The 19997-nt window shown below is 37.7% G+C and overlaps 1 protein-coding gene across 5 annotated transcripts in view; it reads left to right on the plus strand.

Annotated features, from left to right (window-relative positions):
• UVRAG (UV radiation resistance associated) overlaps positions 1–19997 on the plus strand; it is a 279747-nt gene that overhangs the window by 105251 nt on the left and 154499 nt on the right. For all 5 annotated transcript variants that reach the window (XM_045181850.3, XM_053924302.2, XM_024572534.3 and 2 more), the window contains one exon: positions 8332–8437. In XM_045181850.3, coding sequence (XP_045037785.2) covers positions 8332–8437 — 106 coding nt within the window. The remainder of the gene's footprint in view (positions 1–8331; positions 8438–19997) is intronic.

Raw genomic sequence — 19997 nt, forward strand, 5'->3', positions numbered from 1 at the left:
ATGTGATGTCTCCAGCTTTGTTCTTTTTTCTCAGGATTGCTTTGGCCCTTCTGGTTTTTTGTGGTTCCATACAAATCTGATGATGTTTTGTTCTATTTTCTTCTTCTTTTTTTTTTTAACATTGGGATTTTGAGGGGAATTCTGTTAAATCTGTGTATTGCTTTGGGTAAAATGGCCATTTTCACTATGTTGATTCTTCCAATCCATGAATACAGAATATCTTTACATTTCTTTGTGTCTTCTTCAGCTTCTTTTAATAATGTCTTGTACTTTTTAGTGTATAGGTCCTTCAAATCCTTTGTTAAGTTTTTTCCCTGGGTTATTTTATTATATTTATTACAACAGGAAAAGAATTATTTTTTATTTCTTTTTCTGAAACTTTATTATTAGTATATACGAATGCAGTGGATCTTTGTACATTGACTATATATCCTGCAACTTTACTGTATTTGTTTGGTTGTTTATTGTATGGTTATTGATCTATTCCAGTTTTCAATCTCTTGTTGAGACAACATGGCAATTTATAGTGTTTTTAGAAAATCATTTTCTTTTCCTGGGTTTTTTAGTTTATTGGCATAAAGTTGTATATAATATTTCTTTTAATTTTTAACATCTTTCCCATATCATAGTTTGTCCCCTTTCTTATTTCTAATCCTGAAGTACTTTTGTATGTAATGTACTTCTTTAAGTATGTTTATTATGCGATGAATATATTTCAAATTAAACTTGCATTTTAGCACATGGATAGTATTATGAAAATGTCTGGAAAGGATTTGGCCTGCTCTTATGCCAAATGTGGTTCCTCTTGCCTGAAATGAGTTATATGAGATGTAAATTGGAACTCTGAAGAGTTGATTATTGTGTAACTGTTACTTCATCAGTGTTATTTGTTAGTTTTGGGGGGCACGTGTTGGTTAGACTGGACACCCTTGTTGTCCATGCTTTTATACCTGCTACCATCTCCTCAGAATAACTTTCCCACACAGTGTTACCATTCACTTTTCCACGAGAGCATGTTAATTTTGTAAGTAGTATTCTGTTTTATTTGATTCTATTATCATGAGACTGTGTGTTCTTCTCCACTGTGTTCATGGTCTAGACAGAGGAATGTAGAAGCAGGCTTTCGGGTAGTCTTCTGGTGTTTGGGAAACTATCACATTTAATAAACCCATCAGCAAGTATGTGAGTGATTCCCATGTGTCCAAGACTGCTGTAGGTGATGTGGACATGAAAAAGATTTCTCAGGCATTAAAAAAAACACAGCAGCTCGACTCTGACCGACACTCCCAGACCGCCTCTCCTGACGTCGCTCCCGTGCACCTTTTGCTCTGGCACACCAGCTGCTTCTTGCTCTGCACACGCAGCGCCCTCTGTTTCTTCAGTGACTTTGAAAGTCTGTTCCCAGCGCTCTAACTGGCAGTCGTCAGAGTCTTCCCTACCCTTTCTTCAGATTGAAACTAAAGCCCTTTCCCCTTTAGTGAGCTATTCCCCAGAACAACTTATCTCGGGCTAAAGGCTCCAGTTTGAAAGTATAATTAGATTTGTAGATCCAGACAATAAGTCTAGTAAGGTGTTTGACAAGCAATGTAATGAGAACTTTGGGAGTAAAATAAGCTGGATGATAGTGAAGATAGGAAGATTTATCATTGCTCAATGACTTATTATCAACCTACACAGTTATTTCAGTGTCATTTGTTGACATAGCTTTTCTTTCCCTAATCAGAAAATAAGTTGATTATATAAAGTACGGCCAAAGTAGATTTCCAGTTGTGAGAACACAGAACACAGTTTATTCTTGTAGTATTATATATTAATTATTGCATTACTTTCCATACGAACAACTGTAAATGTACTTTTCCCCCACCCTGTACTTGAGTAGGTCTGTTTTTATAAACCAAATTCTGTTTTCATCTATTTGTTTAGCTTTATGCAATTGCTACTGCTTCACAGACTATAGCATTATGATAAGTCATAATGTCTGGTATTGTACGCCCTCCAGTTCTGTTCTTCTTCAACATTTACTGGGCTGTTCTAGGACTTTTACCTTTTCATCTCTATTTTAGAGTTAGTTTGTCAATGAAAAAGACAAGACTGCTAGGGTCTTGATTGGGATTGCATTGATTATATAGATAAATTTAAGTGAGACCCTGGCTTCTTTTTATTTCTTTTTAAAAACTAAAAAAAATTCTTTCAATTGCAGTTGACATGGGCACACAACATAGGGATGAGACAACATAGTGATGAGACATTTACATAGTGATGGAACATTTACATAGTGATGAGACATTTACATAGTGATGGGACATTTACATAGTGATGATACATTTACATAGTGATGATACATTTGCATAGTGATGAGACATTTACATAGCTTACGCAGTGATCACCCCGATGGAGACTTGTCTTCGGGACAATTCTGAGTCTCTCAGTCTGTGAAATGTACGTTGTCATTCGTTTAGGTGTTTTTAAATTTCCTTCAGTAGTGTTTTTTTAGTTCATGTTTCAGTGTATAGGTCTTTCACATTTTTCATTAGAATTCTTTCTAATTATTTGTTGGTACTAGGTAAAAATGCCGGTCAACTTTTGTATTTTAATTTGGAACCTTGCAATCTTGCCAAATTTATTTATTTGATTATAGATTGTTTTTTATTTTTCCATGTTCATAGTCATAGTGTCTGTGAATAGACATTTTCGCTTCTTCCTTTTCGATATTTGTGAGTTCTTTTATTTCCTTGTTACAGTGGTTGGGCCTTGAGTACAGTATTGAATAGAATGGTGCAAATAGACATCTTTACTTATTTTGATCTTGAGTATAACATTAGCTGTAGATTTCTTTGTATAAACCCTGTGTCAGATTGAGGAAGCTTAATTTGTTGAGGGTTTTTTGTTTTAATCATTTTATCTAATTTTGGGGGGAGGCATCTTTTGAGATAATTATATAATTGTTCTCTTTCATTCTCTCATGAATTTGTATTCATTTGTGATATTTGTATATAATTTTCTTGTCACATTGTTGTCATATTTTGGTATCAGTGTTATGCTGGCCTCATAAAATAGCTGAAAAGTGTTCCCTCTTCTTTGAAAGATTTTGTTAAGACTAGTGTTCCGCCAGTGAAGCCATTGGAACCTAGAGTTTTCTATGTGAGAACGTTTTTAACTACAAATGTAGTTTCTTTAACTGATAACAGCTATTCAGTTTGCTTTAGAAACTTGCGACTGTTAGCAATTTGGCTGTTTCATCTAAGTTGTTGAATTTATTGGCACATTGTTCATACTTTTCCCTTAATTCCCTTTAAATGTCTATAGACTATGTAGTGATGTCTCTTCTTTGCATTTTTGATGTTGGTAGTTTATTTTTAGGCATGTCTTTTTTAAAAGAAATTCATTTTTTGATAGAAGGGCAGGATAGATAGATGGGAGGGGGAGAGAGAGAGAGAGAGAAAGAGAGAGAGTCGGGGGTGGGGAGAGAAAAACATTGATTTGTCCTTCTACGCATTTACACATTCATTGGTTGATTCTCGTATGTGCTCTGACCCGCAACCTTGGCGTATTGGGACGGCGCTCTAACCACCTGTGCTACCTGCTCAGGGCTAGATGTCAGTTTTTATCTCTTATTCTCTCTCACCTTTTACATCTACACCATCCCTCCTGTTACTGGTTTAATCTAGGACAGCGCTGGATGCTCACTAAGACTGTTGCCGTGACCGCACCCTGGCCTTTTGTTTAGTCTTGTTTCCCCATGTCCCAGTCACCTTGTTACAGGAAGGAAGACCTTTTTAAAGTGCAAATGCAATTGAATCTTTCCCAGCCTAAAACTTTTTAATGATTACTGAATACCTTCAGAGTAAAAATCTAGGCTTCCTCATGAGGAATACAGAGCCATTAATGATAAGGTCTCTATTTTTCTCAATAGGCTCCTCTACCTCACTGCCTTTGTAAGTGTTCTGATTTGTTATTCTTCATCTTAAAACTGAATGCAGCATTTCAGATGTGATAAGGTCAGCACTAAGTAGACAAAAATTGTAACTTCTCCTTTACTGAGATTATTGTTAATATCTCATTGGTATTGTCTCAGTGTTTATTAATATTTGATATAATACCTTTTATTCAATGTATCTTTAGTCACACCAATATCTAACCGCAAAGCATTATTTTTTAGCCCAGTTTCAATTATACTGTTATCTCAAGTCATATTAAGTAACAGGGATGCTGTATTCTGATTATTTGCTATAATCAGAATACCTATCAAATAGCTACTTGGTCCCTCCTCCCCACACCAGTGCTGATGAGTTTTATTTCAGCTTGAGGGTGCTAGTGTTGCAGCTGACCAGTCACCCGGATGACTAGGTGATACATATTTCTTCTTTGCAGTATCATTTCATAGTCTGCAAAATTAAGAAACATTCCTCTGAAACTGGCTAGCTGGTTTGGAGGTAAAGCAGTTGTTTCTTTTCTTGTTAATTTTCAACTCCTCGGGCTCAGGGGAATCAGGATGTCCCATGTTATGCCTAAACGCCTAAACACTTCAGACTTCTATTCTGCTGTTGGATTTGAAAGGGGGACGTTATTAGCTCTGTCTTGATGTAGCAGGGGCTCCGAAAGTCTATTTGGATAACACTGAAGATTGGAGGAAATGTGACTCTGTCTGTGTGTTTTAAGCCCCTAAGGTAAGATCAGAAAGCGTCTGGGGCAGCGAGAGCCAAATAGTTGAAGTCATACATTAATTATGGTCATGAATCATTTTTATTTTTAAAGTCTTTACCATTTGACAAGGTTGTTTGCATAGTACCAGTGAGTTTTAGGCAGCATTTTCCCTCTTTTAAAGTAACAGGGTATTTTGTTGATTTCTGTTGTAGGTTGATAATGCCTATCGTTGTTAGAATTATGATAATGTTTTTAGTAAAAATAGTGTTTCCCTACCTGAATGAGTGGTCTTTAATTTGTGTGCTCTTTGTTTTGAATATATTGTTTTGAAATTATAAATATAGAAAACTATCATGTTAATCTTTCAATCTCCCACTGTTCATTAAAAAATAATTAAATCTTGGGACTGTGCTTTTACAATAAGGCATTAGTCGACATGCAGTCAGCAAAAACTTCTTGAGTGCCTACTTTGTGCCCTGTTCTGTGCTGTGCACTGGGAATGTACGAGAAAAAAAATTTTTTTCCCTCAGAGATGACAGAGACACGGCAATAAATAACTGCTGTTAAGTGCGGCTCTGTAATCTTTGTCAGCGGCCCTCTACCTGATGCCACAGGATTCCAGAAGAAGGCGAGCCTCCGTGTCTGGGCTGGTCTGAGAAGGCCTTTGAAAGAGAGGTTATGCTTGAGCTGCCTCTTCATGGATCACTAGTGCACGCATCTGCTAAACAGCCAGGGGAACAGGGAGGGAGAAGGGACGGCTCACTCGAGGGGTGCAGGAGCGAGGAAGGCAGGCTGTGTCTGGGGAGCTGTCAGCGCTCCCGTGTTGCTGGAGCGCGCTGTGCAAGATAAGGCACATGGAGGAAAGGGGCTGCGGTGTGCCGGGAGCACATCACAAAGGGCTTTGCCTTGCTTTTAAATTTCTTTAGAGCCACCTTTCTAAGCGAGTATTACTTTCAAAATTGTGCACGTGCACACCCAGAGCACGAGGTAATAGGACGATTCTATTGGATTCCCTAGGGGCCTTGAGGAAGTTGCTGAGTAACTCATCTCCTGAGCAAATTAGCTATCAGGAGAGCCGCTCCCTTTGAGATGACCTAAGAAATCTTTAATAACCGCCAGGCAACTTCCAAAAGTGCATGATGTATCATGAATACTTTTATTGTGTAGTGTAGTAACAGTAAATAATAATGATGATGATGATGATGATGATGTCGGCAGAGGTATTGATGCCATCAGATCCCTAATAACATTAAGCTCCTCATATATAGGATAACTTTCAGGTTAGAATTGTTGAGCAGTTTTTAAAAACTGGGGTGAAATTTACATGTAGTGAAATGAGTAGATCTTAAGTTTAAATCCTGTGTATACCCACGGACCCCTTGCCCCAGTCAAGACGCAGAACGGGTCCCTCACCTCAGATCGTTCCTGCGCTCTGCTTGCCCTTCTCCGGTCGGTCCCACCCCACACAGGCAGCTAGCAGCTCTTGGTTCCTGTCCCCCGAGATTGCTGTCCCCTGTCCGAGAACCGTGTGTGCATGGAGTCATACACTGTGTGCTGTTTTGTTTCTGGCTCTTTTCACTCAACATGATGTTTTTGAGATTAATTTATGTTGTTGTGTCGGTGGTGTGTTCTTTTATTGCTGAGTAGAATTTCATTATATATCACAATTTGTTTGTTAATTCTCCTGTTTGATGGACATTTGGGTGGTTCTCTATGAACATTCTTATACAAGCCTTCCTGTGGACATATGTTTTTATATGTCGAGTGAATACTTAAGAGTAGAAATTCTGGGTCATACATTAGATGTGTGTTTAACCTTATGAGGAACAGTTTTCAAAATGAGAGTGCTGCATGCGAGTCCCAGTTCCTCCTTGTCCTCGCTCCCGTGGAGTGTTGTCGTTTTAATTTTAGCTGTCCTAACAGGTGTGAAATGGCATTTCATAATGATTTTAGTTTGCGTTTCTATGATGACTAAGAGGTTGAGCGCCTTTTCCTATGCTTATTGGCCATTCTTGTATCTTCTGTTGTGAAGTACTTCACACTTTCGCTCCTTTTTAATTCGGTTGTCTTTTTGTTACTGGTTGGAAGAGTTCTTTAAACACAGTTCTTTGTCAGTTGATGTTGTGCAAATATTTGCTTCCAGTCTGTGGGCTGCTTTTACATTTTCTTAATGGCATCTTTAGATGAACAGACATTTTTTTTTAATTTTGGTAAAGTCCAATTTATCCACTTAAAATTTTATGGTTAGTGCTTTCTGTGTCTTCTCTAAGAAATTTTTGCCTAACCCAAGGTTTCAAGGGATTTTCCTATGTATCCTTTTATAAGTTTTATGATTTTTAGCTTTTATGTTTACTATGATCTTCTTGAATTAATTTTTTTGTGTGTACTGTGAGGTAGGGAATGAGATTCATTTTTCTCAATGTTTATCCAGTGTCCCAGCATCATTTATGTTAAAAACTTTACATTCTTTGTTAATTTCCCAGGTTCCTTCGTCTAAAATCAATCGGTCATCTATGTGTAGGCGTCTATAAGTATATTCTTTTTTCTGTTCCATTGATCTATTTTTTTATCTTTATGTCAGTACCATATTGTTTTGATTACGTAGCCTCATAAGAAAGAAAGCCTTGAGCCCTGGCCAGTGTGGCTCAGTTGGTTGGAGTATCATCTTGTACACCAAAAGGCTGAAGGTTCGATTCCTGGTCAGGGCACATGCCTAGGTTGTGTGTTAGATCCCCAGTCAGGGTGCATATGGGAGGCAAACAATTGATTTTTTCCCTCTCACATCGATATTTCTCTTTCTCTCTCTCCCCACCCCTTCCTCTCTCTCTAACATCAATAAATATATTTTTAAAAATCAGCCTTGAAATCTGGCAGATTACAATATGGGTTTATCTCTTCTAGATATTTTTGTTTTTCTGTATAAATTTTTGTATCAGCTTCTTTATTTCCATCCAAAAGGACTGAGATTGTGGTTGCACAACCGCTGACGCATACACAGTAATGCACCGAAGTTCCGTGTGCCGCCTGTGCCCTCTTCCAGTTACAGTAGTTGTTTTGTAGGTTCCCAGTGGTTTTTTACATGAGAATGCTGTCATCTGCAAATAAAGACAGTCTGACCATCTTTAATATGTAAGTGTGTAAGAAATACACACACACACTGGAGGACAGAGACCAAGAAAATCACAAACCTATAATTAAACCAAAAAAGAAAGTAGATCAATCTTTTTTAATGTCACTTGTTTCAGCCTGGCTGGTACTTTAAGTCACTCTTCTTAACTGAGATTATTAAATTTTTTATGGATGCTCGTAAGTAATACTAAGCCTTGATAGCACTCGTGTTCTGGTGACGTTAGCAATCCACTTGACTTCCGTCGGGCCTCAGTTTCTGCATCTGTAAAACGATAGGATTGACTAGGTGGTTTTCTAACGTCTCTTCCAGACTCCTGTGAGTTCTTCATTTTATTTAGCTCTCATTGTGTCGCAGGCAGTCAGGCGGGTATAGAAAGGGCGCTTTTAGGGCATATTGTGTTTCAGTGTAAATATGCTAGAAAATTGTGAAACAATCAATTTGGGTTTATTATTAATTCTGTTTATCCTGGAAGATTTGTCCTCATTTCTTTCCATTTATATCTGTGCTTCAGTGTTGAAAGTTAATTACTCAAATTTTTCTACATCTTTTATTTCTAGGCTTCACAGAGCCCAGTGTGCAATTAAACAGACTCAGGTAACCGTTCAGAAAATTGGAAAGGAAATTGAAGAAAAACTAAGACTCACATCTACAAGCAATGAGCTGGTAGGTTTTTACATATTATCTGTATAAACCCCTTGATTTCTAAATGTAATCATCCTACTCTTCTTATATTAATTTCTTTCCCCCCAAAAAAAACTTTAGGTAGTTTTCTTTCTTTTTTTTTTTCTCTTAATGTTTCACGGAGACTTCTGTTGGCATTTAAATGTTGGAAATAAACTTTCACATCTGCTACTAATGTAACGTACAAAGTGCCTGCCTCTTTCTGCTAGATGACACTTTAGATTACATAGAATTACTTAAAAGATAATTAAAAGCTATTTTATTAATGTCTTATAAAAGTGAACTCTACACATGAACTGTATAGTGAATGAAAAATAGCTGCCAGAAGAAAAAAATCTTTAGGGACTTCCCTACTATTAAAAGATGAATTTAAAACTATTTGGAGTGAACTTATTAAGCTGGTTTATAGACAGTTCTCTTTAGGGAGAGATTCTTTTAATGAAGTATTTCCAAAGAAATAGAAATTCCATTCCAAATAAACAGATTTAAGACATTAGTATAATTTTTGGTTATTCTTTCTAGTGGAGAAAAACAGTATTTCTTTTGAAATGACGATTCTGTCTTTGTAAGTAGGATAGTGGTTATAACTTAATACATTGAACTTTTCTCAAAACGAAGCCACATGGCTATGAATAGCTGTTGATGAAATTAGTGCTCTGAATTATACTACTTAAAATAAAATTTAAATCCTAAGTGAAGTCCTAACTGAAATTTTTAAAATATTGTTTGTTTGCACAAACTCATTATTCTAGGTAGGCAGTATCTTCCAGTTGTCATTTTTAGCACTGCCAACTTGGCAGAGGGCCTGATACCATTACCCAAACAGAAATTTCATGTTGCCTTGAAGTTTTGCCCAAGATAATCATTTCGATGAGCTATAGAAATACAGCAGCGTAATTAACCTACACAGACTTCTCTCTCATGGAATTTGAAATTAACAAATGAAAACCTATTTAAACTATATATAATTGCTGATATTGACCTATAAATGACAGTTTCGTATCGTTCAGCCTAATATATAAAATATCTCGTGCTGTACCTGGCACACAGCAGGCATACAAAATACTGTAGCTGCAAGAGCTGTAGTAGTAATACTTACTATTTATATGACTTTGCTTGCCTATGGCAAATCTTTTATTTTGGAGAGGCTGTTAAACCACCTCTTGTTGTAACTTAGGCCCAATAAAGGAACAGATTCCAGACCACAAATATATTGGAGGAGGAGGAAAAACAGCTAATTTTAATCCTTTCTATATCGTGCAAAAATGCCACATATTTAGAACCTTTGTCTGGGGAGAAATTGCTAGGTTTTATTTTTCTTGTTTTCCTCCCCCAAGGCAAGACTGGGAAATTACTTATTTCATTAAATAACCACATATGCTTTGTCTCAGTATGGAGAAATGTATGTTTAGTCCTACTTTTCTAGACTATCGGCGGTGACATACAGAGCAAGGTGATAGAATATGTGAGTTTAAAGAGGTCGGGTTCAGGGGTTCACTGTGTGTTTTTATGCTGCCTAATCAACCTAGAAAGAAATCATTGGATTTTTGAACTGCAAGTGAACCTAGAAATCATCTAGTCCCCTTATAACCCCACTTAAAACCACACCCCTCTCAGTACATTCTGCCGCCTCCCTGCTTTATTTATCTCCATAGTATTTATTACCTTTAAACATGCTGTATGTCTTTACATGTATTTTGTCTCTAAACTGTGAGGGGAGGGAGCTTCGTCTGTTCTGCTGTATTCCCCAGTGTCTAAAAAAGTGTCTGATACATAGTAGGTGCTCAATAAATATTTGTTGAATTTTGTCCTCTTAGAGAAGGATAGGGAAAATGAGACCTGGAGAAAGGAAACAATTTTCCCATACTCATTTGACAGGTAGAGACAGAAATTTTGGTTACATGTCTCCTTTCAAGGAGTGATGCCATGTCCTTGTTAATGATCTACTTAAAGATTTACCTGGAGCAAATCAGAAATTTTCAGTATTTTTTTTTTCTCATTTCCTTTCCAAATTGGTTCAAGGTCATCATACTCCAAGTATTTTTAATGTATAAGGATTAGTTTTAATTTTAGCATAAGTAAATAAAGTTAGAAGGCATATATGATGCTGAAGGAAATCAGATCTCTAAGAAATTGGGTTCGTACTTGATGATGAGTTTCAAAGACTCTGCATCTTCTCACATTGCATCCATGTCCAACATTTTGGGAGGCATTTAATTCTGTTTCTTATGCAATCTCTGCTGTTGTCATTTTGAATTTTTGCATATATGCTTTGGATTTTGTAATATATCTTCCCTGTATCTGTTGAGATATTATATGTATATGTTGTTTTTTTTTTAATCTTTGGTCTTTGAAGGTTAAAGGTTAATCCATCTTCACATTCCTGGTGAAAGCCCCTCTTGAGGAATTATTCTTTTTATGTATATTACTAGATTTAATTTGCTAAAACATTTTTTAAAGGATTTGTACATCTAGTATATTCATGAGGAGTATTGGTCTCTCATTTTGCTTTCTTGTAATCTTTCTGTCTGCTTTTGTTGTCAGGATAATCTTGGCCACTTCTAGTAGTTGGGAAGGATTCCCTCTTCTATTTTCTGGAAGAGTATATACAGAATTACAGTTATTAAATGTTTGGTAGGATTAACCAAAAGCCATCTGGTTCTGGAGTTGTCTTAATGGATTTTGAACTAGGTATTCAGTTCTCTACTTGCAGGGTTACTGAAGTTACCTACTTCTTGAGTGAGCTTTGGGAGTTCACTGGTATGTCTTTCAAGGATTTGTCCATTTCGTGTAAGAGGTCAGTGTTTTTAATTTTAAATGGTATGCGGTGTTTTCTTAGTTTTGTTTATAATTACATTGCTATGATGGACATTTCTCATATCTTTATTGGTAGGTTAAATATTTGAATTTATTTAATAATAAAAATATTTTTGCCTATTAAAAACTAAACTCTTTATTTAGATTTACAGAAAACTTGCAAAGGGAGTGTGGCGTTCCCATGTACCTTTTATCCAGTTTCCCCTAATGTGAGCCTCTCACATGTGATGTGGCACGTGTGACGTGGCATGTCATCACACCAAGAAGTCAGCGTGGGCGCATTTTTCACTACGGGCTTTATTCAGGTCTCCCCAGTGTGTCCAGTAATGTCTTTAAAAAAAAAATAAACTTGTTATTTTATAATAAGTTTAGATAAAGAATTATTACAAAGTACAGAGTTACCCCATATACCCCCACCCCCAGTTTCTCTGTTATTAACATCTTACATGGTACATTTTTTCCACAGTTAATGAAGCTGAATTGATACATTATAAACTAAAGTTCATCCTTTATTCAGATTTCCTTAACTTTTACCTAATGTCCCTTTTCTAGGATTCCGTTCAGGAAACCATACTACAGTTAGGGTCATGCTTCCTTAGATTCTCCTTGGTAGTGAAAATTTCTTTCTTTGTTCTCGATGACTTTGACAGTTTTGAGGATTTCTTTTCTGCTGTTGCATAGAGTGTCCTGCCGTTGGGGTTGGTCTGATGTTTTGTCATGGTTAGGAGAGGTTCTAATGTCCCTTTTTTGTTCCACTCCAGGATAGCACTCTGGATTTGGACATCATGTCTTCTAGGCTTCTGAGATCTATGAAAGTTTCTCATTCTTTCCTTTCATTAAATGACCATGACAAGTCACTGCTTATATTACTTGGTTAACATAGTGTCTTCCAGGTTTATCTACTATAAAATTCCCTTCCCATACTCAGTTTTTTGAAAGCAGGATGCTAGGCCAGCCTCTACTCAGGCAGAGGGGACTTAAGCTCCTGTATCTACACATATTATTTAAGTTCTTTTTGCGGAAGACTTGTCCCTTCTCCCCTTCTCCTGCCTTTTATGTATTCAGTCATTTGTTTATCAGTATGGAGTTGTGTATATTTATTTTATACTTCAGTTTGTAATCCAATACTATGTTTTTTCTTTTCTTGCTCCACTTGTGGCATTGAGAGAGCTCTTTCAGGTTGATTTCTGTGTCCTTTTGACATGTGTTCATCCCTTTTTTTGTTTGTTTGTTTTGTAAAGCACTTCCTTAACTTTGGGCATTTTGTGATCTAGGCTCTTCTGGTGTTTTTCCGGTCAGCCCTAGAATCGGCCATTCCTTCAAGGAGTCCTGTTCCTGTCACTGGATAATGGACTTTAGAAACAAGGCCTGGGGACTGGGTGAGCTTGTTGCTACTGGGTTGTAGCTGCCGCTAGGCTCTCTCAGTGGACACAGCTGATATGAAGAAGTATCTGTATATATTAAAATAAACATGTGTTCATATGAATTTATTGAGCTCTAAACCACAGGGTTCATTCCAGCCTCCGCATTCCCTTTATTTGTAGTATCTTTTTCTGATAGTGAGAAACCAGGCTCCCATTATCTGTAACTTATTTATAAGTAATTTTTTTTATTCCTCCATATTCGTAATGTACTTCGCTCTTCCTCCCCCTCATTTGTGAATGGGATTTTTGTTTTCTTATGTTGGGGTGTGGTGGAGGGGTGGCGGGGTGGAGAGAAAGAGAGGAGGGTGGAGAATATGAGATTTTTCTTTTTCCTGGACACAAATCTTTTTTCGGATATGTGTGTTGGGAATATTTCCTTCCAGTCTGTGGCTTGCCTTTTTAATGATGTTTTCTAAAGAGCAAAAGTTTTACGTTTGATGAAATCCAGTGTATTTTTTTATGGTTAGGGCTCTTTGTATGTTTTTTTTTTTTTTTAATCTTTGCCTAACTTCAAGTCACATAAGTTTTCTCCTGTGTTATATTCTAGAAGTTTTATAGTTTTGCTCTTTACATTTAGATCTCTGATCCATCTCAAGTTAGCGTGGTGATTTTTTTCTGTGTGAATATCCAGTTGATTCAGCATCATGTGTTGAACAGTCTTTTCTTTCCCCACTTAACTGTTTTGTAATGTTTGTCTAAAGTCAGTTGGTAATGTGTGTGTACCTATTTCTGGATTCTCTGTTTTGTACCATCAATCTGTGTGTCTATATTCCACCAATACCATACTCCGTTATTATTATAGACTCATTGTCCTAAAATCAGAAAGGGTAAGTCCTTTAACTGTGTTCTTCTTTTAAAAAATTCCTATGTGTTTTCTAGTTTCTTTGAATTTCCAAGTGAATTTGAGAATCAACTTGTCAGTTTCTACCAAAATTTTTTTAAAAGCCTGCTGGAATTTTGATACGGATTTGCAGATCAATTTGTAGAGAACTACATCTTAACTATCAAATTCTGCAACCATGAACATGGCATATATCTCTTTTATTTAGATTATTTTTTAATTATCTCAATGATATCTTGTATCCTTCACTATAGCGATTTTGGACATCTTTTGTTAGTATTTTATGGAAGGTTTTTTGGGCATGATTGCAAATGGGATTGTTTTTGAATTTTTGTTTCTCATTTGTTTGCCGCCACTGTATAAGAATAAAATTTGTTAAACTCATCTTGCAATCTTGTTACTGACTTTTTTGTTCCGGTTGTTACTTTGTAGATTCCTTGGGATTTGCATTGGACCTACAAGGATAGACTGCTTTACGTGCTTCATTTAATACTTCTGCCTTATTCAAATAGCTAAGACACATAACACTGAACAAAAGTGATAAAAGTGGAAATCTTCTCCTTGTTCCTGTTTATAGGGGAAAATGATTCATCCTTTCTCTAGTAAATACCAACAATTTTAGCAATGCCCTTTATTGGCTTTAGGAAGTCCCCTCTTACTCCTAGTTCCCGAGAGTTTTTATCATGAATGGATGTTGAATTTTATCAAATGCTTTTTATGCACCTGTGGAAATGATCTTGTAATTTCCCCCATGACTCTGTTGTTATGCTGAACTACACACATCTAATTTCAAATGTTTACCTGGCCTCACACTTCTGGAATAAACCTGAATTGATTATGAAATGTAATCTTTCTGTATCTTGCTAGATTTGATGTAGTAATAATTTAAGGGTTTTTGTGTCTATATTTATTAGGGATATTGGGGTGCATTGTTTTAAATTACTTTATCAGGTTGGCATTAGGATTGCGGTAGCCTGGTAGAATTATTTGGGCAGTGTTCCTTTTTCCTAGTCCATCTTGACCAGAAAGCAGAAGTCTCCTGGATTTTTAATATTTTTTAGTACTCTGCTGAGGTTTCTTATCTTTTTTTAAAAGATTTTACTTACTTATTTTTAGAGAGGGGAAGGGAGGGAGAAGGAGAGGGAGAGAAATGTCTATTATTTGCCTCTCATACACATTTGCCTGACCAGGGACGGAACCCGCAACCCAGGCACGTGCCCCGACCCAGAATAGAACTAGAGACCTTTCCCTTTGCGGGAGGACACCTAGCCAACTGAGCCACACCAGTCAGGGCGGCATTTCCTTTCTTTATGCATTATGAGAATATTCTACTTATTCTTACTCAGCATATTTAAATAGTGGCTTTAAAGTTTCTGTCTGATATTGCAAACATCTGGACATCTTGGAGTTGGCCTATGTTGGCTGTCTTTTCTCTAGAGAGTAAGGCACGTTTTCCCGGCTCTTCATACATTGGGTAACAATGGATGGTATCGGGGACATCGTGCATGTAATCATGCGGAATCTCTGGATGTTCTTCCTTTGCTCTGAAGAACGGGGAGGTTTTTATTTCAGCAGGTAGTTACTGTGTTTTGCCATGTATAATGCACACCCACATTTTTAGCCCAAACTTTCTGAAAACATGAAACATGTTTTGTTTTAATTTTGAATTCAATGTTTTATTTATATATAAAACCAATGATCATATTCCAGGGTATTATTTTGCATATAGACATCGATATTGCTTTCTAGAATTACACTTTTAATGTATAAGCATAAAAGAATTAAAAACTTTTATATAGATACAGAATGAGCATGACCCACGTATAATGTGCTTTTTTCCCTGAAAAATTTGGGCAAAAATGTGTGCATTATATATGGCAAAATATGATAACTTGGTTAGGCTCAGATTTTGGTTCTGTCCTTTTACCCTGAGGCCCAGCAAATGTGGGAGCTTGCCACACATGTGTGCATGTGTGTGTTGCCGAGGGTTCGGTCAGTGGCTCCATGGTATTTAAACAGAATGGGGACCTGGTCCCTGGAGTCCTGAATTCTGGGGGCCTTGGTGCCTCGCCTCTCCTCCTGGTGCCTCTGGCTGGAGAGCAGAAAGCCATTTTCCTGCTGGAGTTCCACCCGCAGGGCAAAGCCGCAGAAAAGGGGGAGCTGGCTGGCTGTGTGTTTTGATTGCCTGCCCTAGGTCCTGAGTCTCTCTGATCCCTCCAGAAGCCTCAAGTAGTAGCTGTTAGTGTTTTGTCTAGAGTTTGTAGGTATTACTTGTGGGGGACCAGTTTGTCAGGTGCTCACTCTCTTATACCAGAAGCAGAACTCCTGTGCATTTTATTATGATGTACATTTTGCTCCCCAGCTGGACCTGGGTTCTAGCTGACAGTGCTGCAGAGTCTATGAAATTAATGGATTGGATTAAATATTTTCTAAGGAAAATTTTTCCTTTCTTAGTGGTTGAGTAGATGCAGGTACAATAGAAACAACTTATACATGACATTTAAAAGCATATTTGTTGATTTACAGGACAACTGCCAATTTTTTTCAGATTGCTAATTATTTTCAATTTTGGCGGGGAGGCTAATGTAGATGAGTATGCCCCAAGCTTTTTGGTCTGAAGACCTCTTTACACTCTTAAAAATTGTAAAGACCTCATAGGACATAGAACTATTACCTATTGATAATGTCTAGGTTAATAAAAGACCGATGAATTTTCACATTTACTTCTGCACTCAATCCATTGTGATATCACGAGTCTTATAGACTCTATAAAACTGTACTATACAGTTAGGAGAAAATGAGAGTAGGAAGAGAGATAATGGCTGGAAGAGAGATTATTATGAAAATATTTTTGATGTCACAGACTATGAAACAGTCTCAGGAACCCTCATGGTTTTCTGGACCAAACTTTGAGAACTTTTGCCTAGGGCTTTTCAGCTCCAGTGTGATCCATGAGAACAAAACTGTTTCCTTTATTCTATCATTAGTCTGTCATTCTGAAATGAATCTTTAACATTACTCACCACTGCCTTTGTAAAGACCCATAAATAGGAAAGTGTGTGCTTGCAAATAGATGAACGCATCTGTGATTTTCAGATCAGAGTGTTGTATAAAAATCACTAAAGTCCAAGTAAAAGTGATTCATTGGAGATAACACGTGACATTAACTATACTTAGAGTAAGTAGATACATAGAACACAGAAACCCATTAGAAGATACTTAATGGAAGATTAAGATATTTGAGCACTGGCCTTAGACGCATTAGAAGGGATCGAACCAGATCCCACTTGGGCAGGGTTTGTTTACTCTCCTCATCAGAAATTAGAGCCAACAATTTTCGTTTTGAGCGACTTGATACAGTTCTGTAAGTGGGCCAGTTTCTGCACATGGACCATAACACAAACACACTGTACACATGCCTTCCTCTGTTAGTTTAGTATTTAGATTAAACGGTATCCTTAGTTCTTTGATTTTAGAAAACATATTCTTATTTGGGCAGTACTCTGGAATAGAGCAGATTGGTGTGTCTCTGTGTTCTCTGAAGAGGGGCTTTTTAAATTATTATTATGATTTTATTTTTTGCCTCTGCCCAGGTAGAATTCATTTTATATATTCTGTGGAAAAATTCAAGTTAAGGAAATTGAACCCGTATCTCTTTGTTGAAAAGGTTGCTTCCTAAGATTTCACATATTTCTTTTCTCAGTATTGTGAAAATGCCCTCCGGCTTCCCGGTCACATTATTGGCAAGAAGGCCGATTGCTCCTGGGTTCTTTTCTCTGTAATCTCGTTGACTTTTGTCTCTGTTTTTACAGTGGGTTGGCAGGGCAAAGTGGCTTTTGTCTCCATGAGACGCAAGCTATTAGAAAGCAGAGACCTCTTCTCATTCATCCAGAAGCACATAGTAGGCTCCTCATTAAATATTTGTTTTGTTCAGAAATTGACTAGCAATGTTTCATATTTCATAGTTTTCCAGTCACATATAATGTTGATTGAAAATAAGCTTTTCTGCTTGTTTTCTTGGCTTGAATGTCTTTAACAGATCGTGCCATCTGTTTAGAATCAGTATTTCAGAGACGAGGAAGAAAGCGTTTTGGGTGAGAAATCATAGCTATAAAGTACTTTCCACACAACTGCCACAAGTCATTTTCCATGCCCATTCCTTCGACAAGGTCACATCTCACTGAGAGTCTGTGCTTCCTCATTCTCTGTGAATCAAATAGAGATGCTGGCTCTTTCCTTCTAAAGTTTTCTATCAGCTTATGTGGGATAAGTAACCTATTGAGTTTATTTAATGAATGGATTTTTTTTTGTTACAGTTTTAATTAGTATACATCTGAGGACAGGCAAGAGTTTACTAGGCTTGCTCTTTCGTTAAGATTTATGTTATGGAAAATCAAGGAAAGTATATTATTGACACTGTTGACAACCACCAGGAGAGAAGGGCACATGCATTTATAATGCAGTAATTGGGTCTGAATGCAACAGGGAATGTCGGAGGTCCCCAAAATGAGAAGTCCTCCACTAACCTGGCTGGGGGAAGGGGTAGCTGAGCAGGGTCCTGAAGGGTTACTTTGCATATCTAAAGAACTTGGCCGGTGTTTTAGTAATGCTAATAGCTGTGCCTGCCTCTCTCAGAGCCAGAGAGATGGGTGTGACTCTGACCCAAACTGCTGCAGGAGGTGGTCCCCTGGTTACTGCCCTGCTCCAGTGGCTTGGAGGCAGTTCCTACATCACTGGGCCAAGCCTGCTGGGACTAACAATGGCAGCTGAGAAAGGCAGAAGAAACCAGAGTACTGGCAGGTGTAATCCTTTGTGGGAAGAGTCAGAAATGGGGTTACAGAGAAAGCTCTGTCCCAAGAAGATTTAAACTCAAGTGCAGGGCAGCCATTCTCTCTTACTTCTGTGGCTTGGGAAGGAGAAACACTCTTGACCGTGCGGCTTGGAAGCTGTCTTGGCCATGGGTTTGAAAGGATGCAGAAGGACCCTCACTGGCCCACCATCCGGAGGGGCCAGGTGATTTTGGATTAAGAGCATGAGCCTAGCTGAACATGGACAACTGGGAGAAGCTGGAACATAAAATGGGAATCTGCCTAGCTGCGCTACAGACTTCTATTTCTATTCCTGAGAGACGGTACCTCTGACTGGCCTGATTTGGCAAGGAGAGGCAGGACTGTGTGTGTGTGTGGGTGTTTCTTTTGTCTTTAAGGGAGTGGGATTTAATGGAAAAATTCTGCCAATATTTTAATCCAGTATAACTTTTGAATAAATAGTCCCTTTCCTTTTCCGACTTTGGCACTGGACGTCATGGGGTTTTTTTTCCCCCCCGGCAGTGGGCAATAGAACCCAGAGTGGTTCTGTTTCATGAATGCAAACATGTGTAGGTACACAGATGTTCATTCTCGGGGTAGGTTTTCATATTTTATCTGGAGGCAAATTCTGGCAAGGTATTTGGATTAAAAGGGAGTCTGAATAAAATTCAAACCATGGTTTTGAAACCGGAAAAGACACTGGCGTTCGGGCTGCCTATCACTACCAAACCAATAAGCAATGACAACGATTGAATCTTTAAGGGAGCTTTATTCAGATGGCCGGTGATCTGAGAAGATGGTGGGTTCATACCCTAGCAGACCATCTTGTCTTTGCTTTCCAGGCCAGACTTTTTGTAACAGGGAATAAACAAGGAATAAACAAGGTGTGGTGAGGGCTTTGAGATTCAGGGAGGATTTGGTGAAAGAAGCTGCAACTTTCCTGTCCTGGGCAGTTAGCTGTTCCCAGGGGCGGGTGGTCGTCTGTCTCTCCCTGGGACACAAAGGCCTGGGTGCCTCCAGTTGTCCCCAGGGGGTAATCTTTAGCAGTGCCCCAGGAGGTCAGCTGTTTTCCTAGGAGCCAGGAAGGGCCTTATCTGTAGTTTCTGAAACAAAAGCTTTAACACATACATTACTTGCTAGACGTACAACTTTCTACCTTAAGCTAAAATTTTCCAACTCTTGAGTCCCCTATCAGTTTCATAGGTTTAAGTGGGAAATATTTTTATGGAAAGATAAGTTAATAAACTTATTTAGCAAAATTGGTTGTATCTCTGGTAGAATGTGTCCAAGATTTGTTTTATTAAATGAACACTCAATAAAGTTGACTTTTGGGGAAGTATAAAAATAAATTTTATTATTTAGAGTAGTTTTAGGTTTACAGAAATATTGTGCATAAAATGCATAAAGTTTCCATTTCTCCTCTCCTGCCCCCCAATTTTGTTGTTTTACCATCTTACATTAGAGTGGTGCATTTGTTATAATTGTTTGGTCAATATTAATAGAATATTATTAACTGAAGTCCATAATTTCCATTAGGGTTCACTCTTTGAGTTGTGCGGTCTGTGGTTTTGACAGTTGCAGGATGTTGTGTATCTGCCGCTACAGTATCATCCAAAATACTTTCCCTGGCCTAAAAATACCTTGTTCCACCT

The sequence above is a fragment of the Desmodus rotundus genome, chromosome 5, assembly GCF_022682495.2.
Source record: "Desmodus rotundus isolate HL8 chromosome 5, HLdesRot8A.1, whole genome shotgun sequence".
Taxonomy (NCBI): Eukaryota; Metazoa; Chordata; class Mammalia; order Chiroptera; family Phyllostomidae; genus Desmodus; species Desmodus rotundus.